General features: G+C 48.1%; 2 protein-coding genes across 2 annotated transcripts in view; both read left to right on the plus strand.

Moving 5' to 3' along the window:
* Positions 1 to 24372, plus strand: part of LOC102286044 (protein Shroom2) — a 141104-nt gene that overhangs the window by 99502 nt on the left and 17230 nt on the right. The window contains 2 exon segments of the mRNA XM_070366626.1: positions 9743 to 9857; positions 23174 to 23254. Coding sequence (XP_070222727.1) covers positions 9743 to 9857; positions 23174 to 23254 — 196 coding nt within the window.
* Positions 1476 to 23187, plus strand: LOC138986372 (E1A-binding protein p400-like). Its single transcript, XM_070365863.1, has 2 exons — positions 1476 to 2069; positions 22752 to 23187. The coding sequence occupies exon 2, from the start codon at positions 22760 to 22762 to the stop codon at positions 23171 to 23173; it is 414 nt and encodes a 137-aa protein (XP_070221964.1). The 5' UTR covers positions 1476 to 2069; positions 22752 to 22759; the 3' UTR covers positions 23174 to 23187.

The following is a 24372-nucleotide window of genomic DNA, read 5'->3' on the forward strand; positions in this document are numbered from 1 at the left end:
GGTAACCACTCTGAGGGAGTGACTTCCAGAAGCTTTCCCGCTTTTGCGCGACCAACCTAGCAATTTTCAGAATCATCCTGTGGGTTTTTAAAGAGCGGTGAGACTCAAGTGAAATTCTAGAACAGGAATGTCGAAAAGGTGTGGTCAGCTGCTTTTGGAGAATGTTTTATTTTCTGAAGTAACTGGCCAAAGAGAGTGCCCTCGAAACATATAAATTTGAGAATAAAATAAATGAAAATGCAGGCAAGGGACTGTCCTTTGAGATCTATAATGCAAAGATTTAAAGATGCCCAGTGTTTTGCATAAATTAATATAAAACAGTCTGTATAAGGGCTTCCTGGTGGCTCAGATGGTAAAGAATCTGCCTGCAATGTGGGAGACCCAGGTTCAAGCCCTGGGTCGTGAAGATGCCCTTGCAAAGGACGTGGCTACCCACTCCAGTATTCTTGCCTGGACAGTCCCATGGACAGAGGAGCCTGGCGGGCTGTATGGTTGCAGAGAGTCAGACAGGACTGAGCAACTAACGCCCTCTAATTGCTGATCTGTTAACCAGAACATGATAATGAAAACTGGTTTTTGTTGTATTTATTAGGGTGCCAGAAGAGTATCAAGATAATTATTCATGTAAATCAAATTGAGAACTTTTAAAAAAACTTTATTTTATATTGGAGTATAGCCAATTGGGCTTCCCTGGTGGCTCAGATGGTAAAGCGCTTGTCTGCAATGCAGGAGACCCGGATTCAGTCCCTGGGTCCGGAAGATCCCCTGGAGAAAGAAATGGCAACCCACTCCAGTATTCCGGCCTGGAAAATCCCATGGACGGAGGAGCCTGGTGGGCTACAGTCCAGGGGGTCACAAAGAGTCAGACACAACTGAGCGACTTCACTTTCACTGTAGCCAATTAACAATGTGATAGTTTCAGGTGAACAGCTAAGGGACTCAGCCCTACATATGCATGTATCCATTCTCCCCCCAACTCTCCAAATTGAGAACATTTTTCTGAGGTTCAGAATTCTGGTTCTGGATCAAGTAGGACAGGTGTTCCTACCCCTACAGGGACTCCTATCGTAGGAGGAAAGGAAAGACACCCATGCTTACAACTGGGGGGATGACACATAATTGTCAATTTTTTAAATGTTACGTGGTTGGATAGGACTGAGCAACTAACACCCTCTAATTGCTGGTCTGTTAACCAGAACATGAGTGGAGGTGGGACTCAGCTCCTTTTGGATCGTGGCAAAAAATAATTCTCCGTTGACAGAACCCTGCTGCTGAACTTGTTTGACGAATTTAGTTGACCTGGCAGTACGTGAAGCAGCAGGCTCTCCTTGCTTTTTGGAGTGAAGACATCAGCATGTCAAATTTGGTACCATTCCCTTCTCCAGAACTTGTTGGGTCTCCCGCTGCAAGAAAGAAAGACAGTGAAGTCATCAAACTCAGTCCATGTTGGATTCTTGCTCTTTGCCTTGTGGACCTGTAACCTGCCAGGCTCCTCCATCCAGGGGATTCTCCAGGCAAGAATGCTGGAGTGGGTTGCCATTCCCTTCTCCAGGGGATCTTCCTGACCCAGAGATCGCACCCTGGTCTCCTGCACTGCAGGCAGATTCTTCACCATCTGGGCCACCAGGGAAGCCCAATGTATCCGACTCTTTGTGACTCCATTGACTGTAGCCCACCAGGCTCCTCTGTCCATGGGATTCTCCAGGCAAGAATACTGGAGTGGGTAGCCTGTCCCTACTCCAGGGGATCTTCCCAACCCAGGAATCGAACCCAGGTCTCCTGCCTTGCACGCAAATTCTTTACCAGCTGAGCCACCAGGGAAGCCCAAGAATACTGGAGTGGATAGCCTATCCCTTCTCCAGTGGATCTTCCCCACCCAGGAATCGAACCGGGGTCTCCTGCATTGCAGGCGGATTCTTTACCAGCTGAGCCGCCTGGGAAGCCCAGTTATGGACTAGACTGGACATAAGCAGTGCCCTTCAGGTGTCTGTATCTCCCATCACTCCCCCAGATGAGACCATCTAGTTGCAGAGAGACAAGCTCACGGCTCCCACTGATTGTACATTAGGGTAAGTGGTACAGACATTTCCTTATTTATCACAAGGAAATTTTATGGTACAAGTATTTCCTTTATTTATCACATGGGATACTTACAGAAAGAAAGTACACCATACATGCCATCTGCTTGAATCATCCAGAAACCATCCCCAGCCCCCCACCCCCCACCCCCACCCCCACCCCCACCTCTTGGTATGTGGAAAAATTGTAGAGGATTCTGTTCTGGGAGGTTCTGCAGAGTATTCCTGTGGGGTGGAGCCCGGCGCTGTGGCCTCTGACAGGTTCCCTCCCCCATCCTCCTGGCCACCTCCGCCCCCTCCAGGAGGAGTTGCTGCCAGCCGACCAGCTCTGACCTGCAGGCTTGTGTTTTGCTGGGACATGTGAGAGAAGGGGGGGTCGCGGTGGAGACTTAAGAATGGATCCTTAAGCCCAGTAACAGCCAGAAGGTGGAATGTGTTTTACATTGGTGGAGCGTGATTTATGCTCTTTAGGGAAAAGCATGTTTTAATAGTAAATCCATCAACACACTTAAATCCAGCGGAGGGTCACCTCCCTGTCCGACTTCCCCTGAGAGGTGGCTTGGTGTCCAGAGCCTGATGCCAAGTCTGACTTCTTTTTTTATTAATTAGTTTTTATTGGAGTATAGTTGCTTAACAGTGTTGTGTTAGTTTCTGTTGTACAGCAAAATGAATCAGCTGTGTGTATAGATGCAGATAGATATATATGCTGTCTTTGAAAAAGTTCTTCCCATTTAGATCCCCACAGAGCAGGGAGTTCCCTATGCTATAGAATAGGTTCTTACTAGTTATATATTTTATACATAGTATCAATAGAGTATGGGCTTCCCTGGTGGCTCAGATGGTAAAGAATCCGCCTGCAATGTGGGAGACCTGGGTTCAATCCCTGGATTGGGAAGATCCCCTGGAGAAGGGAAAGGCTACCCACTTCAGTGTTCTGGCCTAGAGAATTCCATGGACTGTCCACGGGGTTGCAAAGAGTCAGACACAACTGAGCAACTTTCACTTTTCCATCAATAGTGTATGGGCTTCCCTGGTGGCTCAGATGGTAAACAATCTGCCTGCAACTTGGGAGACATGAGTTCAATCCCTGGGTCAGGAAGATCTCCTGGAGAAGGGAATGGCAACCCACTCCAGTATTCTTGTCTGGAGAATCCCATGGACAGAGGGGCCTGGGGGCTATAGTCCATGGGGTTGCAATCAGATGCAACTGAACAGCTAACGCTTTCACTGCTTTTTCCCCACTTTCTTCATCAGTGGTGTGTGTGTGTCAATCTCCCGGTTCCCCCCAGCCACCCTTTTCCCCTTGGTGTTCATACGTTCGTTCCACACACAGGACTGACCTTGTGTGCACTCACAGGCTGCTCACGAGAAGGTTTCATAATTGGAGAGTGTTCCACCCTCATGTGCTGCTTGCTTTTCTGGCCTGAATTCAGTGAGCTAAGGCGGCAGTTGAAGTTTTTCCTTCTGAACCGCCATGCCGGGTAATTAGGAAGTCACGCTGGGACGATCACAAGGTGAAGGCCAAGCTTGAACTTTCCAGGGCAGAGTCCAGGTTCCTTCGGGTGGTGCAGCATCTCCTGTGCAAGGAGCCTTGCTGACCGACCTCTGTGCTTTCAGAGATGAGAAGCAGCGGCTGTGGGAAAGTCCTGGGCTCAGCGTCTGCTGCTGGTTTTAATGTCTTCATTTGTCACTACATTCTCTCCTTGTGTTTATAGCCAGGCGACTTCCAGAAATGCAAAGCCAGGCTAAGGGACGCGCAGGTTTGCTTACTGCCTGGGTTTGTCTTGTGACTCCCTGTTATTCAGAAGGGAGCATTGTAAGGGCGGTGGTCAGAGGGCTCCAGGGCTTAGTTCATCATCCATCATCACACTGCCCTTTGAGAATGTTCTCATGACCCCAAAGGGATTAGTTCATCCATCACCACCATCCACTTCCAGAACATTCTTACTACCCCAAAAGGCCTACTTCATCTGTCACCACCGTCCACTTCTAGAACATTCTCACCACCCCAAAGGGATTAGTTCATCCATTACCACCATCCACTTCTAGAACATTCTCATCACTCAGTAGGAATTAGTTCATCCATTACCACCATCCACTTCCAGAACATTCTCACCACCCCAAAAGGATTAGTTCATCCATCACCACCATCTACTTCTAGAACATTCTTATCACCCTGACGGGGTTAGTTCATACATCACCACCATCCACTTCCAGAACATTCTCATCACCCTGAAGGGATTAGTTCATCTATCACCACCATCCACTTCCAGAACATTCTCATCACCCCAAAGGGAAAGCTTGTACCCACTGAGAAATCTTAGAATTATTACCAGGATGTTCTGGACAGTGTGCACGGTCACGCCTTGTGTGTGTTTGGGTCACATTGTTGGAGGTGATGAGCTGGACGTCCCCAGCAGGGACAACAAGTTGAGGCCAGGCTCACGCAAGAACCCAGCTGTCTCCACACACAAGGGGTGAGCCCTCAGGGTGCCCTGGCAGCAGAGCTGTAGCTCCTGTCCTTGCAGAGGGGAGCAGTGAGTCCTTACATGGCATGTGGGAAGCCATGGAAACTGCATCTCCAAGAAGTGGGGTGTCTGGGGCCACGAGAGGAACAGTTCATTTCCAGCAAAGCTGTCACATGAACGTTGGCTTCATGCTCTGCTCTCATGTCACTTGCATATCTGTTTTACGTTTTATGGCTTCTCTGATGGCTCAGATAGTATAGATTCTGCAGGCAATGCAGGAGACCGAGGTTTGATCCCTGGGTCGGGAAGATCCCCTGCAGAAGGGAATGGCTACCCCCTCCAGTATCCTTGCCTGGACAGTCCCATGGACAGAGGATCCTGGCGGTCAGCAGTGCGTGGGGTCACAGAGAGTCAGACACGACTGAATAACTAATACTTTGTGTTTCACGTCTGAGAGTTGTAAAAACAAGGAAACTAGGCGTATTTAACAATATCATAAAAAGCCTCTCTTTGCATGATTCTGTGTGTAGATGCTGCCCAGAAAAGGCAGATCCGTGGAGACACAGGGGAGGTGGGTAAAGGTTCGGAGGATGGCAGTCTGTCCCAGTGGTGTGGAGCTCCTGTGTGGGTGATGGGAACGTTGTGGAATGAGATGGTGGTCATGCTGCCCAACTCTGTGAGTTTACTAAAAGCTGCTAAACCGGACACTGCCAGAGGGTGAATTTTTGGGTATATGAGCTTCGTCTCAGTTTTTCAAATCACATCAATGCTGGAAATCCACACAAAAAAAATTTTTTTTTAAGTAATATAAAATGATGCTGTGTGGGAACAGATTTGTGGTTACAGAGGAGGTTGGTGTGGGAAAGGAAAGGATTAGGAGTTTGGGGTTAGAAGATGCAAACTATTCTATACAGGATGGATAAACAGGGTCCTGTTGTAGAGCACATAAAGAAAGCTGAGCACCGAAGAATTGATGCTTTTGAGCTGTGGTGCTGGAGAAGACGACTCTTTGAGAGAGTCCCTTGGACTGCAAGGGGATCCAACCAGTCCATCCTAAAGGAGATCAGTCCTGAATGTTCACTGGAAGGACTGAGGCTGATGCTGAAGCTCCAGTCCTTTGGCCACCTGATGCGAAGAACTGACTCACTGGAAAAGACCCTGGTGTTCGGAAAGATTGAACGCATGTGGAGAAGGGGACGACAGAAGATGAGATGGTTGGATGACATCACTGACTCGATGGACATGAGTGTGAGCAAGCTCTGGGAGTTGGTGATGGACAGGGAGGCCTGGCGTGCTGCAGTCCATGGGGTCGCAGAGAGTCAGACACAACTGAGCGACTGAACTGAACTGACTGTAGAGCACAGGGAACTGTATTCAATATCCTGTGGTAAACCCTCATGGCAAAGAATATGAAAGAATGTATTTATATGTATAGCTGAATCACTTCGCTATACAGCAGAAATTAACACAGCATGGTAAATCAGCTGCCCTTGAATACAGTTGTAAAAGAAAGACTGCAATAAAAATGCTACTTTTCACTCATTAAATTGTCACACATCTAACCCAGCTGAGACCATGTGTTCTGTGTAGATCAATAGAATTTCTACATATTGACTGTGAGCATGTAAATTAATTACACCCACTTGGTGTAAAATTTTTGTTGGGAGGTTGGAAACAAAAAAAAGAAACAAGGTCCTGTGTGACTCCAGTCTGAGAGTCTTGGCTCTAGCTCAGAGGTCAACAAGCTTTGCAAAGGATCAGATAGGTAAACACTTTGGCCCTCAGGGAACTCAGTGTTCCCAGCATGCAGACAGCTCTGCCATTGTGACCTGGGAGCAGGTGTGGACGGTCCCTGAAGGGCTGGGTGTGGCTCAGTTCTGTTCAGTTCAGTCGCTCAGTCGTGTCTGACTCTTTGCGACCCCATGGACTGCAGCAGGTCAGGCTTCCCTGTCTATCACCATCTCCCAGAGCTTGCTCAGACTCATGTCCATTAAGTCGGTGATGCCATCCAACCCTGTCATCCTCTGTCACCCCCTTATCCTGCCCTCAGTCTTTGCCAGCATCAGGGTCTTTTCCAATGAGTCAGTTCTTTGCATCAGGTGGCCAACGTATTGGAGCTTCAGCTTCAGCATCAGTCCTTCCAATGAATACTCAGGGTTGATTTCCTTAAGGATTGACTGGTTTGATCTTGCTCTCCAAGGGACTCTCAAATCTTCTCCAACACAACAGTTCGAAAGCATCGATTCTTCGGTGCTCAGCCTTCTTTATGGTCCAACTCTCACATCCGAAGGTGACTACTGGAAAAACCGTAGCTTTTACTAGACGGATCCTTGTCGGCAAAGTGATGTCTCTGCTTTTCCACTAAAAGATCCAGGGCTCCTTGGAGAAACGGGCAAGTCTAGGGTTGGGGCTGGCAGTATACAAAACGAAGTCTGCAGTGTGATGAGTTGGTTGGATGGCATCACTGACTCAGTGGACTCAGTTTGAGTAAACGCCAGGAGATAGCAGAGTACAGGGAAGCCTGGCGTGCTGCAGTCCCAGGGGTCTCAAAGAGTCGGATACGACTTACGTAGTCAAACGTCCTAATGGCAATTATGCCAATTGTACTAATTGTGGCATACACTTATGGCAAATGTACTAATGTGTTGACAGCAGGGAAAACGGGTGTAGGGAACGTTCTTCTCTTGTAATTTTTCTGTAAATCTAAAAGCATTCTGAAAGGAAGTGTTGGAGTAGCTTTCCTCACGGCATTTCGAGTTAGCTTGTAAATGTCGTGTGTGAACCTCATTTATTTGGCTGCACCAGCTCTTAACTGTGGCATGTGGAATCTTTAGTGGGGGGCATGCAAACTCTTAGGGACGGCATGTGGGATCTTAGTTCCCTGATCCGGGATTGAACCTAGGTCCCTTTCTTGGGAGCATGGAGTCTTAGCCCCTGGACCCCCAGAGAAGCCCCCAGGAAAGCCACTAGTCTCTTCGTGGATGCCTGTTAATATGGACGGCCTTGGGTTCTGCTCTGAGATATGCGGCTGGCCTTGGGTGGATGGCACCCTCGGGTAGTGATGGGTCCTGGGCTTGGTAAAATAATACACGGAGATGAAAACCAGTGTGCAGGGGCCTCCCTGGAGGCTCAGTGGTAAAGAATCCACCTGTCAATGCAGGAGACACAGGTTCGATCCCTAGCCAGGCAGATCTCACATGCCGCGGAGCAGCTAAGCCACAACTATTGAGCCCAGGAGCTGCAAGTGCTGAAATTCGTGTGCCATAGAACCCATGCTCTGCAACGAGAAGGCCACACCCCACAACTGGGGAGTAGCCCCAGATCACTGCAGCTGGAGAAAGTCTGCAGCAATGAAAACACGGCACCACCAAAAACAAATAAATAAAATTACTTAAAAAACAAACAAGTGTGAAGAATGTGGGCTTTGGGGGGAGAAAACAGGTTCAAATCCACTCTCTTCTTTTCTGTGTGGTTGCATCAAGCCAGCTAAGCTTGCTAATAACGTCCCAATAACTAGTCTTCCCTGGAACATGGTTTCCCTAGTGACTCAGTCCGTAAAGATCCGCCTGCCAATGCAGGAGGCCCAGGTTCGATCCCTGGGTCAGGAAGATTCCCCTGGAGGAGAATCCACTCCAGTGTTCTTGCCTGGAAAATCCCATGGACAGAGGAGCCTGGTCCAAGGGGTCACAAGAGTCAGACATGACTTAGCGACCAAACAGCAATGTGAAAACCCCAGAGTTCCCAGATATTAACTTTTATATTCAGCATCTGCATAGACTTAACGTACTTGGTTGCCTTGTCACCATCAGAATTCTTTCATGCCCACCTGTCTTTAGTTTGCTTCCTGATGTTTATGGCTTGCCTCAGCAATTCCCAACTTACTGTGACATTACAACATTATTTCAGTGGGTTAATTCTATTTTATTAAAATGTAGTGGGGGTGAATAGCATACTTAATTAATACATTATTTGGCTTCCCTTGTGCCTCAGCTGGTAAAGAATCCGCCTGCAATGCAGGAGACACTGGTTCGATCCCTGGGTTGGAAGGATCCTCTGGAGAAGGGAAAGGCTACCCACTCCAGTATTCTGGCCTGGAGAATCCCATGAACTTTATAGTCCATGGGGTCACAAAGAGTCGGACACGACTGAGTGACTTTCACTCACTAGTATGCTGGCCTGGAGATAAACATACCAACGACCTTCCTTGCAGATTCATGTGAAAGTTTAATGTGTGTAACAGTAATGGAGCAGCACAGTGTCTGAGATCAAGCAGGTGCAAAAAGAAAGTCACCTTTAGTTAAAATAGCCACATGTGTGTGTTAGTCTCTCAGTGGTGTCTGACTTGTTACAACTGTACGGACTCTAGCCCACCAGGCTCCTCTGTCCATGGAATTTCCCCAGGCAAGAGTACTGGAATGGGTTGCCATTCTCTTCTCTGGGGGTGGGGGGATCTTCCCAACCCAGGGATTGAACTCGGATCCCCTGCACTGCAGGTGATTCTTTACTGTCTGAGCCACCAGGGGAGCCAAAAACAGCCACAATTCAGGGGATATTGAAAGTGGTGTGGGTTGTTTGTTTCATTGAGCAAGAATGGAAAGTTAATTGGGGTGCATTTTGAAGAGGTTGAAGCCGGTGGTGAACCTTGGACCTGAAGGGTAAGTGCTGGGCTGGAGAGGGTCAAGGTAGTCTGTGTGAGAAGGGGCTGTTAGGGACCCTGGTGGGGAGCACTTCCTGAGTGTTTGAGGGGTGGTGAGCACCCAGGGTCTCAGGCTGTCTGGGGAGGGTGGTGTAGGGGCTTTAAACATAGATCATTGTGAAGGGACAGGTTGGGTCAGGGTCAGCCTGCGACCCCTTGGTGGTCTGCACACAATGCCTTCTAGGCAGTAAAACTTCCAGAGACACTCTGTTAGTTGTTCTGATCGCATTCCTACCGAGTGTGTAATAAACCCCCAAAACACAGATAGACGCGAAATGGGCTATTGAATGTTGGTTTTGTTTTGTTTTTTTTTTCAACTTCATTGTTCCGTCTGACCTTAAGGTTGTGAGATTGAACGGGCACAAGTTAGAGGATAAAACGCGGCGCAATCGAGTGGACAGAGCTTTTTTTTTTTTTCCCCCTATCACTTTGAAGTGATAAAAAGGAAGACAGGCTCCAGGAGGACCAGGCTTTGGGGGTTTGGCCTTGGGATTTGCCAGCGAAGTCACCGGGGAGCCTGGAGGCCCCCGGGGGAGCCTGCGTGGACTTGTCCATCGCTAGGCGGCAGCGGACGCAGTCAGGCCGCCAGGCGCGCTCGCGGAGGGCGGAGCGCGGGTAAGCCAGCCGGGTACCCCCGCCACCCCCATCTCCGGGTGTCTTCAGGGCAAGGCTGCTTTTCCGGGCTTGCAAGCTGCTCGCGCCCCGTTTGTTCTCCTGCTTTGAAGAGCAAGTTGCCAGCTCCGGGGGTCGGGGCGGGAGGTAAGGGAGCGGGTTGTGGGTGGGGGTTGGATCTGGGGGAGACCGGCAGATGGGCTCCCTGCGTATTGTTCTGCCGGATGGTTAAATCGTGCAGATGGGGGGTGCAGAGTCCGCTGGAGCTCAGTCTGCGTGCAGGCACGCGAGCCTGTAGTGTGTGTGTGTGTGCGCGCGCCCGTAGACATGTGCGTTCTTGGGACTGTGCTGCTGACGGCGAGCCGGGGTGACTGGGAGCCCTTGGCATGGGGGGGGGGGGGCGAGCGCCTCAGTGGGATCTGCAGACCTGCTTCCCTTGCCCAAGGGTCCCCAGGGGTCCCCCAGGAGGCAAGCCTTGGAGGGCGCCAGCCCTGCATGAAGACACTTGCTTGCTGTGCCCTTTTTTCTTTTTCCATAACAGTAAGAAATAAGCATTTTCACAACAGGAGGCTTTGAATATGGATGGAGAAAGGAAATGGTGAGTCAGCCGCAGCAGAATGGGGGGAAAGAAAAGGCAGGGAAATCAGATGTGCGTGTTGAGTCATGAAAAAAAGTGCTTGGTGGGTGAATTCGCTCCTAGCCTGCTGATTGCAGTGAAAAAAATAAAATGTAAATAGAGAAAAGTGCTTGAGGTTGGTTGTGAGCATTTTGCAATGATTGGATTTGTGCTCTTTTTTGATTGTGCCCATCGAGAGACATGCAGTCTTTACGGGGTTTTGCTGCATATATGCTGTGGGATTGGTTTTTTGGGGGTTTTTTTTGCCTTTTTTTTTATTGTGATAAATGAAAGGTGTTACTCATTTTGGCCATATTTCTAAGTAATTGAAACGGTTTTGCTTTGCTCCAGCACACTTTGGTGTGTGTGGCGGGAAGATGCCGTTTTCACAGAGAAACTGCCGCAGTCTGAGTCTGCAGGAACTGACTCCCCTGGGTGGGAGTCTTCTTGAAAGTGGATCATGCCTGAAGTGGTGGTCATGCCTAGGTGAACCGTCAATGGGAAAGGGGGTTTGGAGGAAGGTTTTCAGAAAGCTACCTGTCAGCGTTCATAACAACCTGCTGCCGTATACATTGTCTGAAGACCTACACAATGAATGAAGGGGAAATGATATGTTACCATGTCATAAAATAAATAAAAGAACGGCTCTGCCCGTGGGTCTCGAGTTGTGATGAATTAGTTTCCTGTATCTTTGACATAGTTTCTTTTCCCTTGAAACCAGAATCTTGGAGGGTGTATATTAGAAATATATATATTTTATCATTACTTTGCAGAAGCATATTTTCCGGATGGTAGAAACTTGGACATCTCTGTGCTTCTTTCTGTCAAGCATAGTGGAGAGACATTTCATCCTTTCCGTCTTTCTCACGTACACACACACATGCACACACATGAACCCAACAAACATATACCACTTATGGGAAAATATTTGCAGGAATATTGTCATTCGTGAATGCATGAACGAAACACAGAAAAGCCATTTATTAAAGGAGTATTAGCATGTATACCATACCATGGGTGAAATAGCTACCGTATAACACAAGGAGCTCTGCTCGGTGTTCTGTGATGACCTACAGGGGTGGGAGGGGGGAAGTGAGGGAGGTTCAAGAGGGAGGGCATATATGTATACACATGGCTGATTCGCATTGTTGTCCAGCAGAAGCTAATACAATGTTGTAAAGCAATTATCCTCCAATTAAAAATAATATTTTTAAAAGGAGTATTAGAAATGACCATCCATATGGGTGTTGACCATACAAGTTGGATACGGCTTGTCCTGCCCAGCTGGGGTGACATGTGACCCTGTCACGTATGCTGACAGGTGGGTGTTTGGCATAAACTGACTGTTCTTCGAGCCGCATTGGGGTTTTGCAGGTTGGAGAAGCTACTACTCCGTGTGGCCCTCAGCATGCATTTGCTTTACTCCTCACTGCCTTGAATTCTCCTCCTCTTGTACGGATGAAAATTTAGCAAGGTGTAGGTGGGGAAGCACTAGCAACAAAGAGCTGGTGTTTTGTGTCCACCAGGGTGAGCCTGCCTCTCCCCGGTCCGTGCCCAGTTGTGTTTTCTGACTTTCCTTCCAGAGGTTCAATTCCTTAGAGGTTCACAAAGGCTTCTCACCTATACATCTTGGACCTCACAAGATTGCCACATGACCCTGAGCAGAGTTCCTGGTGCTGCGCAGCAGGTCCTTATTGGTCATCCATTACAAATACGGCGGTGTGGATTCACACAGCTTCCTAATGGGGCTTTCTCGCGTGCCGTGTGGCTGGACGTTCGTCTGGGTGGGGATTCCTGCTGGCTCCTAGCACGTCTCGTGATGAAAGGTCCTGCAGACCAGCACAGCCTGTGTGTCGACCTGTTTCGGATGCCAGACCTGCTTCTCTCACTTGCTGTCACGTCCCAGGGCCAGCGCACCAGCAGCACAGTGTGGAGGAATTGTCACGTGGGTTTCCGGGGCGGTGAGACAGATACAGACCCCTCTTAGGCAGGCTGTGAGACTGCGGACACAGGTCCTAAGCCCCCGTGGATGTGACTTTCTGTTTCTTCATCTGTGAAATAGGGAGTTGGGGTTAAATGATTTGTAAGGATCCATTCAGCCGTGATCATTTTCGATTCTCAGGGAGAGAAGCCAGGAGCTTAAATTCCCCTTGCATAACACATCCAGATTCCTGGGTTGTCTTGTTGAGGTCAGTTGCTACCAATATTCATGTGAGTGAAGACTTATATCTCATACACACACACACACACACACACACACACACACACGTGTGTGTGTTTTCTTTGAGATCCGATTATTGATAAAATGGGCTCTTGTCAGCAGACCGGGCTTTTCTGTCTGCAAGAGGTGCTTGATGCATTGCAAGCGTGCTTGCCAGATACACCTACTTAGCTGTTCTGTGATCAAGTTAGCTGCTAGCAAATGAAGTTCTCTTGGGTGCAGCTTTACATGCCCCGTGTTATTTAAGGACTGTTAACAAAGTCCAGCCGGTGGGCTCTTACACATATTTGGAGGCCGTTCACAATAAAATAACAGTGGGACTTCCCTGGTGGTCCAGTGGTTAGGACTTTGCCTTCCAAGGCAGGGGGTGTGGGTTCCGTCCCTGGTTCAGGCAACTGAGGTTTCACATGCCTTGTGACTCAGCCAGAATAATAACAATAATAATAATGATAAAGTGTACAATTTTTTTAAGTAGAATAACTGGAAATTCAAAGAAAGTATTTAACATGTATACATACAGACACACCTGCATCTATATGTATACACGCATGCATGTTATATATGTATTCACACAAGTGTGTAAGTATATGTACTCATGCACACATAAGTGCATATGACTGATAGACATGTAGGAATAAAATAAAATTTTCATGTACAATAAATTTCTGAACCCTATTGAGTAAATAACCTGTTTCTAAATATGGTTCAGCTGAGTAACAATCAGACAATATTCTGAGATATGGTATTTTCAAAAATTTGGGGTCACCTGCATTGTGCTAAAAGGGAGACACTTAAAGCAGATGGTTTTCTCTTAGTTTACAGAGATGCTAACGCTCTTCTGAAAGTGTTAGTTGCTCAGAGCTGTCTGACCCATGGACTGGAGCCCCCCACCAGGCTAGTGAATTCTCCAGGCCAGAATACTGGAGTGGGTTGCCAATCCCTTCTCCAGGGGATCTTCCCAACCCAGGGGTCAAACTCAGGTGTCCCACATTGCAGATGGATTCTTTACTGTCTGAGCCACCAGGAAACCCTATCTGTATTTTAATATGTTTTCCCACACAGTTTCCCAGAGTTCAAAAGTGGCCCATTATTTCATAAGCTTGAGGTTTGTTTTTGAGAGCCAGGATTTATATTTATCTGGGGGTTCGGTTCCCTAGGCTGTTCTGTAGTCTTTAGTAACATTTACTTCTTTAAAAAAGAAAAAAAAATCTGTGTTACTAATATTAGAACATTTTTATTAAAAACAGAGGGACATCCCTGGCAGCCCAGTGGTTAAGACTCTCACCTTCAACTGCAGGTGGGAATAGGTTCGATCCCCGGTTGAAGAGTTAAGATGCCACATGCTAAGTTGTATGGCCCCCCAAAATTTGAATATATAAAATATAAAAACATATGGAAGGCCTGGAAGGCAGAAGGAAGACAGTGAAAATTGTCCTCAGGATCACATCCAGAGAGAGCAGTGTGTCCCCTTTGGGACATGTGATCACCTTTATATACTTGATGTAAACAGCGTTTTTTTCCTTGTACACCTGTGATGCCTGGCACTCTTAAGATCCGGCCGCCCAGTGGGAACACCGTGGACTTGTAGGGATGTGTTCCCAGTCTTTCCCAGTGGAAAGTAATACCGCAGCAGGCGTACGTGGTGAAATACTCCTGCTCTCATTCATTTCCTTAGGAGGACAGTCTGGACGTGGAATTGCCAAGCAGTCTTTTGGAAAAGATTTGGGACTCCCCTGGTGGTCCAGGGGTTAACGAACTGCCTTGCAATGCCGGGGGGCGCGGGTTCAATCCCTGGTCAGGGGACAGAGTGCCACCTGCCTCAGAGCAGCTAAACCAGAGCACAATTGGAGGGCCCATGCACAGCGCTTGAAGATCCTGCATGCCACCACAAAGACTCCAGGCAGCCAAATAAATAAATTAAAAAAAAAAAATTCTTTTTTAAATCTGTGACTTGACAGGCAAATGTGTTTCATTGTTGACCTGCATTTCCTTGGTGACTATCAGAGTTCTTCATGTGTTATTATCTGCACGTTTGTATTTTTTCTTGTGCATTACAGTTTGTCTTCCTGCTGACAGTGGGGCCTTTTTTTTTTTAAATTTTATATTGGAGCATAGTTGATTAATAATAATGCGTTAGTTTCATGTATACAGCAGAGTGATTCGGTATACACGTTCGTGTGTCTGTTGTTTTTCAAATTCTTTTCTCCCATTTAGGTTGCTGTAGAATACTGAACAGTTCCCTGGGCCGTACAATAGGTCTTTGGCGGTAATCCGTTTTAAGTGTAGCTGTGTGTACATGTCCATCCCTACCTCCCGGTTGGTCTGTCCCTCTCCCACCCTTTCCCCCTGGTAAACCTAAGTTCGTTCTCTTAAGTCTGTGAGTCTGTTGTGTTTCGTAAATCAGTTTATTTGTACCACTTTTATTTTAGATTCCACGTGTAAGCAATATCATTTTTGAGATTTTTCTTTCTCTGTCTGACTGCAAATGGCATCGTTTCATTAAACCAAATAATCTTCCATTGTGTATGTGTATCACATATATCCGTCAGTGGACATTCAGGGTGCTTCCATGTCTTGCCTGTTGTCAGTAGTGGGGCAATGAACATTGGGCTGTGTGTATCCTTTCAAATCATGTTTTTCTCTGGGTATATGCCCAGGAGTGGGATGACACGGTCATACACTAGCTTTTTTAGTTTTGGAGGAACCTAAACACTGGTGGCTGGTTGTATGTGTGCATGCTCGGTTGTGTCCAAGTCTTTGCCACCCCACGGACTGTAGCCCACCAGCCTCCTCTGCCCATGGACTTTTCCAGGCAAGAATACTGGAGTGGGTTACCCTTTCCTACCCCAGGGATGGTTGGTTAGAGTTAGATTTTTTTTTTTAATTAAAGTATAGTTGCTGATGTTCAAGCTGGTTTTACAAAAGGCAGAGGAACCAAAGATCAAATTGCCAACATCCGCTGGATCATTGAAAAAGCAAGAGAGTTCCAGAAAAACATCTATTTCTGCTTTATTGACTATGCCAAAGCCTTTGATTGTGTGGATCACAATAAACTGTGGAAAATTCTTCAAGATATGGGAATACCAGACCACCTGATTTGCCTCTTGAGAAATTTGTATGCAGGTCAGGAAGCAACAGTTAGAACTGGACATGGAACAACAGACTGGTTCCAAATAGGAAAAGGAGTTCGTCAAGGCTATATATTGTCACCCTGTTTATTTAACTTATATGCAGAGTACATCATGAGAAACACTGGACTGGAAGAAACACAAGCTGGAATCAAGATTGCCGGGAGAAATATCAATCACCTCAGATATGCAGATAACACCACCCTTATGGCAGAAAGTGAAGAGGAACTCAAAAGCCTCTTGATGAAAGTGAAAGTGGAGAGTGAAAAAGTTGGCTTAAAGCTCAACATTTAGAAAAGGAAGATCATGGCATCCGGTCCCACCACTTCATGGGAAATAGATGGGGAAACAGTGGAAACAGTGTCAGACTTTATTTTTCTGGGCTCCAAAATCACTACAGATGGTGACTGCAGCCATGAAATTAAAAGATGCTTACTCCTTGGAAGGAAAGTTATGACCAACCTAGATAGCATATCGAAAAGCGGAGACATTACTTTGCCAACAAAGGTCTGGCTAGTCAAGGCTATGGTTTTTCCTGTGGTCATGTATGGATGTGAGAGTTGGACTGTGAAGAAGGCTGAGCGCCGAAGACTTGATGCTTTTGAACTGTGGTATTGGAGAAGACTCTTGAGAGTCCCTTGGACTGCAAGGAGATCGAACCAGTCCATTCTGAAGGAGATCAGCCCTGAGATTTCTTTGGAAAGAATGATGCTAAAGCTGAAACTCCAGTACTTTGGCCACCTCATGCGAAGAGTTGACTCCTTGGAAAAGACTCTGATGCTGGGAGGGATTGGGGGCAGGAGGAGAAGGGGACGACAGAGGATGAGATGGCTGGATGGCATCACTGAGTCGATGGATGTGAGTCTCAGTGAACTCCGGGAGTTGCTGATGGACAGGGAGGCCTGGCGTGCTGCGATTCATGGGGTCTCGAAGAGTCGGACATGACTGAGCGACTGATCTGATCTGATCTGATAGTTCCTTTACAGTGTTTCAGGTGTACAGCAGAGGGATTCAGTTATACATAGAGATTATTATAAGGTATTGAATACAGTTTCCCTGTGCTATACAGTAGGTCCTTGTTGTTTATGCTAGTGTGTATCTGTTAATCCCAAACTTCAGATTTATCCCTGCTGTGGCCTGTTGTAATCTTAATTTTGTTTTGTATGTCTGTGAGTCTGTTTCTATTTTATAAGTCTGTTTATATCATTTTTTAAGATTCTGCATATAAGTGATATATGGTATCTGTCTTTCTCTGGCATACTTATTTCATTAATCTCCAGGTCCATCCATGTTGCTGCTTATGGCATCATTTCATTCTTTTTTTTTTTCCATGGCTGAGTAATATTCCACTGTGTTTGTGTGTGTGTAGCACATCTTTGTTATCTGTTCATCTGCCAGTGGACATTTAAGTTGCCTCTATGCCTTGGCTGTTGTAAACGGTGCTACTATTGGAGTCCATGTATCTTTTCAAATTAGAGTTTTCATCTTTTCTGGACATATCCCCAAGAGTAGGATTGTTGGATCATATGGTAGCTTTTGGTTTTTTTTGACAGTGCTATATATAACTTGCAAGATCTGAGTTTCAATTCAGCCCAGGAATTGAACCCCCAGCCATAGCTTTGAGGTCTTCCCTGGTGGCTCAGCTGGTAAAGAATCCACCTGCAATTTGGGAGACCTGGGTTGGGAAGATCCGCGGGAAGAGGGAAAGGCTACCCACTCCAGTATTCTGGCCTGTACAGTCCATGAGGTCACACAAAGTCAGACTTGACGGAGCGACTTTCACTTTCCACAACAGTGAGAGCACAGAATCCTAACCCCTGGACCACCAGGGAATTTACTTTCCCCCCTGCCCCTGGGAGTGTCAGGACTTTGAATGACAATCTGTTGGGGTGCACTTGGTTCACAAGTGGATGGTCACAAGGAACTATTGCTCTCGGCTAGCAGTGCAGCAGAGAGGGGCAGAAAAGTAACTAAAACTGTTGTTTTAAAACTTCCCCAGATCCTCCCCCACATGAAACCCCTCCCCTAACATTGTCCTCATTGCCTGCAGGGTGCCTCCCAAAAGGAGTGTGTTTGTATGTTGCAGAAATTAATATCTTCCTTAACTTCTGGACCAGGGCTCAGCAGACTCCAGCCCAAGGCCCTGGGCCAGGGTTCGGGAAGCCTGTCCCGGTGAAGGACTACACGTTGGTCCCTGCCAGCTTGGTACCCGGGGGTACCTCACTGTGTTTTTTACACAATGAAGATCTATCTAGCTGGGGAGAGACAACGCCACACCAAGGATGAAAACTGCAAGTAGCTTTTCATATCCTATGTGGGTAGAAAAGCAAATGAGAAGGAATTGGGGAAGGAAGGATCCATAAAGCAGAGCCTCCCAACAGAGGCATGACATCCAAATGCCTTGGGGCGTTCTCCTGGATGCCCCTACAGGCATGCATTTTGTCCCCGGTCCACTCTGTCTGTCCGCCCAGACCTGGCTTTGTGATGGAGAAAAGTTTGAGGAGAGCTTAGATGCACGTGTCTAAAATCATCACACATGTTCCTCAGGACACCGTTAAGAATTGGAGAAGTGGGATTCAGGAGATAGGATTGGCTCAGACGTTTGCATTTGGAAGGCTGGAATTCCTGATGGCTGTGCCATCCTTGTTTCCTGGATATGGCAGGAAATATACTAATCTCATATCCCTCTTAGAGGAGCTTTGCTCACACAGGTGGAATCGCTGCCTTCTCTGGGGAGACCACAGCATGTCCTGTCTAAACGGAAAAAAACGGAAGTCGCTCAGTGGTGTCCGACTCTTCTCGACCCCATGGACTGCAGCCTACCAGGCTCCTCTGTCCATGGGATTTTCCAGGCAAGAGTACTGGAGTGGGTTGCCGTGGCCTTCTTAGACAGTGTCCTGTCTAAAGCACTTTGCACATGTGCAGTAAGTCACTTATCTCCAGCTTTTCAGTTGCGGCCAACTCTTTGCAACCCCATGGACTGTAGCCCACAGGCTCCTCTGTCTGTGGGATTCTGCTGGCAGAAATACTGCAGTGGGTTGCCGTTCACTCCTCCAGGGGAATGTTCCTGACCCAGGGATCCAACCTGCGTCTCTTGTGTTTCCTACATTGAGAGGCAGGTTCGTGGCTTCTAGCACCACCTGGGAAGCCCCAAGGCACTTTGTAAATAGAGCTCCTTTTTAATTAATCTTTAAATGTGAATCCAGATGCACAAAGGCACTTAGATACTAGCAGTAAATTGTAGCTACTTTAATTCTCTGTTTCAGTGAGGTAGTGGATATTTATTAAATAATAGGTACCACTGGAACTTCCCTGATGGTCCAGTGGTTAAGACTTGGCCTTCCACCGTAGGGGATGTGGGTTCAATCCCTGGTCATAGAGCTAAGATCCCACATGCCTGGCCACCAAAAATACAGGACATAAATAACAGAAGCAGTATTGTAACAAATCCACATCAAAAAAACATTTTTTTAGGAAAACAAAAAAATTGGTACTGGCTGGTTTCAAGTGGGTCTTCAGATGCTAGATTTTAGGAGTTTTAGTAAGAAAATAAAAAATGTTCAAGTGTTTGCTCAGGTCTTTGGAATGAAACACTGGTGTGTGTGAGTTGCCATGAATGAAGTTTTACTGTCTTGTAAGAAATGCAATGGCTTCAACAGGAGGCAGGCCCAAGGATGGCTTTTCCCTGGCCAACCAGAGGTGATAGTGGGTGACAGGACATCTGAGCCAAGAGTCACCCTTCTCTGATTGTTGTCTACAGGCTGTTCTGTCTTTTGTATGCAGATACCTGCTGGACTGTATTGTCCTCTGAACCATCCATTGCATCGTTCAAGCTGTTTGGATAACTTATTTTTAAAAATCAATGACTTTATTTTTGGCTACACTGGCTCTCCGTTGTTGCATGGGCTTTCTCTAGTTGCAGCGACATGGGGGGCTACTCTCTAGGTGTGACACTTGGCTTCTCTTGTCGAGGAACCTCCAGGCTGAGTAGTTGTGGCCTCCCGAGCTTAGTTTCCCCACGACGGCAGGTGAAATCTTCCCGGCCCCCCAGGGATTAAACCTGTGTCCCGGGCATAGGTGGGCGGATTCTTAACCCCTGGACCCAGCAGGAAAGACTTTACCTTCCAACTGCCACTTGCCCTTTGCTTTTAGTATTTAATGCTGATACACAAGGGTACTTTTCTTAGGCTGTTTGAGTTGGCAGAACATTCAAGTTAACTTCGTTTCAGCAGACTGACTTCCCCAGACCACTCAATATGTGAACGTTTCTTTTCTCAACATAATGCCTATTTTGATTGGTTTTTCTGGCCTCCCCGTGTGCCTTGTGCCATCTTGGTTCCCCGACCATGAATGAACTGAGGCCTTCCGCAGTCAAAGCACCAAGCCCGAACCACTGAACCACCAGGGAATACCTGGCCTCTTTTTTTTTTTCTACTTGTTCTAAACTAAATTCCCTAAGCTGGACTAATATTTTATTAATCGAGAAGTGAGGGAACTTGCTCAGTTGTGTCTGACTCTTTGTGACCCCATGGTCTGTAGCCTCCGAGGCTCCTCTGTCCATGGGATTTTCTCCAGGCAAATGTACTAGAGTGGGTTGCCATTGCCTTCTCCAGGGGAATCTTCCCCATCCAGGGATCAAACCCAGGTCTCCCACATTGTAGGCAGATTCTTTACCCATCTGAGTCACCAGGGAAGTCAATTAAGCTGGAAGTGGAGAACAAACCTGCCCATTTGTGGGGTCCCGGGGGTCACTGGTGATCTGATGTACTCATCCAGTTACTGAACCCTCTGAGCTACTGTCTCTGGGCTCATGAGTGTGGTGGTTGCAGAGTCCGGCTCCCGCTAGATGACAGGGGACGCTGGGGAACTTGGGGGAGGAAGTTGGTGGTCTCCTGTAGATCAGCCATGGAACCCAGAAGGGACCTTTTTCCGGAGGACACAGCAAGAGAAACATGCCTAGGGAACTCAGCTCTCAGCGCAGCCGCCTGGATGGGGTGGGGCCGGCTGCAATGGCAAGGTCTAGAGCAGATGCACCTCCTGGGCGCTGAGCGGGTGCTGGTTGTGTGTGCAGAACTATCCCGTCCCGCACGTCAGGCAGTAGGTGACAGCTCCTCTTGCGCTTATGCTCTGCCTGCTGGCTGGCTGATCACTGCCATCTCGTGGAGTCTCCTCTAACAGCCCTGAGGTCGTCTCAACAGAAGACAGCTCTTCCAGTGGACGGAAGGGTCCGTCCGAGGCTCATTTGATGGCTCAGGCCAGAAGAGTGTTTCAGGACAAAGCAGCAGACGCATGGCTGGCTCATTTGTTGGGAGTTTGGTTCTTGTAACACCCACAAGCTTTAATTATGGCCTAGATACATATAAACCTGTACAATATACATCATAAAGCTTCACCTTCCCTGGTGGCTCAGATGGTGAAGCATCTGCCTGCAATGCAGGAGACCCAGGTTCTATCCCTGGGTTGGGAAGATCGCCTAGAGGGGGGAACGGCTACCAAAGCATTGATGCTTTGGAACTGTGGTGTTGAAGACTCGAGAAGTCCATTGGACTGCAGGGAGACCCAACCAGTCCTGAAGGAAATCAGTCCTGAATATTCATTGGAAGGACTGATGCTGAAGCTTCAATACTTTGGCCACCTGATATGAAGAGCTGATTCATTAGAAAAGACCCTGATGCTGGGAAAGATTGAAGGCAGGAGGAGAAGGGATGACAGAAGATGAGTTGGTTGGATGGCATCCCGGACTCAATGGACATGACTTTGAGCAAACTCCATGAGTTGGTGATGGACAGGGAGGCCTGGCATGCTACAGTCCATGGGGGTCACAACGAGTCAGACACAACTGAGCAACTTCACTTTTACTTTCATATGTATGTACAAGAATGCCTGCGTGTGTTTTGCCACGGTATGTGTGTATGTGTGTGTCTGTATGCATGTTAAGTATGTGTTAGGGAAAGCTAGAACTGGATATGGAAATGGGTGAAAAGTGAAAGGGTTCGTCACTCAGTTGTATCCGGCTCTTTGTGACTCCGTGGACTGTGTAGCCCACCAGGCTTCTCTGTCTGTGGGATTCTCCAGGCAAGAATACTGGAGTGGGTTGCCATTGCCTTCTCCAGGGGATCTTTCCAACCCAGGGATCGAACCTGGGTATCTTGCATTGCAAGCAGATTCTTTACCTGCTGGAATCTCCTTTGTCCTCTGCATTGCAGGCAGATTCTTTACCTGCTGAGCCAAATGCCTAAGAGTGTGAAAAAGATCAATGCCTTGGTGAAGCTTCCAAACAAGCAGTCTTTGTTTTTCTGATATTTAATCATAGGCTACTGGTTTAAAAGATTTTGTTAATGTATTTGCTGCTGTCTTAAAAAGTTGTATAAGTGAAAGTGAAGTCTCTCAGTTGTGTCCTACTCTTTGCAACTCCATGGACTGTAGCATACCAGGCTCCTCCTTCCATGGGATTTTCCAGGCAAGGGTACTGGAGTGAGTTGCCATTTCCTTCTCCCTCCCCAGAAAAGGTTTTATCCCTTTGTATATAACAATTTCCTGAAATAAGTCCCATAAAAATACTGTTGCAATGTGAAATGAGTATTTCTCCATATCACCGTTTGAGTATTTTCACACCCATGTTTTGTTTAATGTTTGTGTGAATTCTATTTTGCCCCCATATGGCAGTGTGTGTGCCCATGTGTGTGCGCCGTCTGTGTACCTCCACTTCTCTGGTATGACGTGCCAGAGTACCGCCTCATGTGTGTTTGCACCTGATGTCTGCCCGTTTGCAATTGCAGCGGGGACTGGCGTGGGCAGACATGGGTGGATTTAATTCCTTAAAGTCATTGAAAGGAAGTTACGCATGCCCTTGACGGAAGGGCGCAGTCGGGTTTGGGGAGGAGAGAGTTCCCTGGAACCCTTGGCTCATTATTCTTCCTTGCTTCCCCTAGACAAGCAGATGGTCAGCGTTCGGAGGACCACCCAGGAGCCCTGCGGGACCCCCGGCAAACCTCTGAACCCCCTGGCTGCAGGGAAGGGCCCGAGGTGTCCCTGGAGGCCCACGGCCGGGCGTCACTCTCCCTCGCGATTACCGGTACCCGGAGCCGCGCACGCCCCTGGAGCCACCCCGCCGGCCCGGAGACCCGCCCTACAGAGGCCACCGCCGCCCAAGCGCGAGCTCCAGCCGCCGCCAGGGGGCGCGCCCGGCCGGCCTCGCACCTCGGTGGTCTCCTCGGAGGCGATGGATATGCAGAGCGCACGTCGCGTGGATGCCGCCTGGTCCCGGCGGAAGGCGCAGCTCCCCGCCCCGTTCCGGCCCCTGCTGACCTCCGCCATTAACACCTCTCGCTCGCTGTCGCTGTCGCGCCATTAACACCTCTCGCTCGCTGTCGCTGTCGCCGCAGAAGCTGACGGACAAGACCCCTCTGCTCATGCAGGACGAGAATGCTGCCAGGTAATATCTCTCCCTACCTTCTTGCCCTGTTTAGGGCTCCCTGCAACTGCGGGAGGATCCCGTGCATCCTCCCTGGGTGTGAACATGCGTCCCCGCCTCGCCCCTCTCCCTGGCGGCTTTAACCCCGCTTCCCAGGCTGGGACCTGGGACTAACACGAGAAGACCCCCACAACCTCCTACCCACTCCAGTGGTCACTTGGATTTTTAACTTGGTGTGGACTTTCCGGGCCCCCAAGGACCAGAGGGTCAGCATGAGGGTCACAGTTCAGTTGCTCAGTCGTGTCTGACTCTTTGAGACCCCACGGACTGCAGCACACCAGGCCTCCCTTTGCATCACCAACTCCCGGAGTTGACTCAAACTCATGTCCATTGAGTCGGTGATGTCATCCAACCACCTCATCCTCTTTTGTTCCCTTCTCCTCCTGCCCTCAGTCTTTCCCAGCATCAGCATCTTTTCCAATGAGTCAGCTCTTTGCATCATGTGGCCAGAAAGTATTGAAGTTTCAGCTTCATCAACAGTCCTTCCAGTGCATTTTCAGGATGGATCTCCTTTAGGATGGACTGGTTGGATCTCCTTGCAGTCTAAGGGACTCTCAAGAGTCTTCTCCAACACCACAGGTCAAAAGTTAATGAAATAAAACCTGTTGCTCAGTTGCACCCTGTGGGGCCAGCCACTAGCACCCTGGACAGCTCAGAGTATGGCTGTTGCCATTGTCCCAGGAAAATTCTGTTGCATGTCTCCGCTGTAGAGTCTTGACTCTACCCGTTTGAGATGCTTGCCTTTATGGTGGTGCTGGGTTGTCAGGTTGACAACACTGCTGTCACGCTTGCTTTCTCTAGCAGCAGCTAGCAGGGGCTTCTCTTGTTACAGAATTCGAGCTCAGTAGTTGCCACATCCTGGCTTTATCTCTCCAAAGGATGTGTGATCTCTGTGGACCAGGGTTCGAACTCGTGTCTCCTGCATCAGCAGGTGGATTCTTTTACCACTGAGCCACTGGGGAGGTTCCTGAACTTTATTTTACCCCCAAAGACAGCGCCACATGGACGTTAACTGATAGCATCCTCAGTTTCCCCATGGGTGGAGCTACAGGTACAGCTTATCTGGGGGTCAGCATTGC

Source organism: Bos mutus, chromosome X (assembly GCF_027580195.1).
Source record: "Bos mutus isolate GX-2022 chromosome X, NWIPB_WYAK_1.1, whole genome shotgun sequence".
NCBI lineage: Eukaryota > Metazoa > Chordata > Mammalia > Artiodactyla > Bovidae > Bos > Bos mutus.

Coding starts and splice junctions, on each gene's coding strand:
- LOC138986372 (XM_070365863.1), top strand. CDS start 22,760: ATGGTCAGCGTTCGGAGGACCACCCAGGAGCCCTGCGGGACCCCCGGC.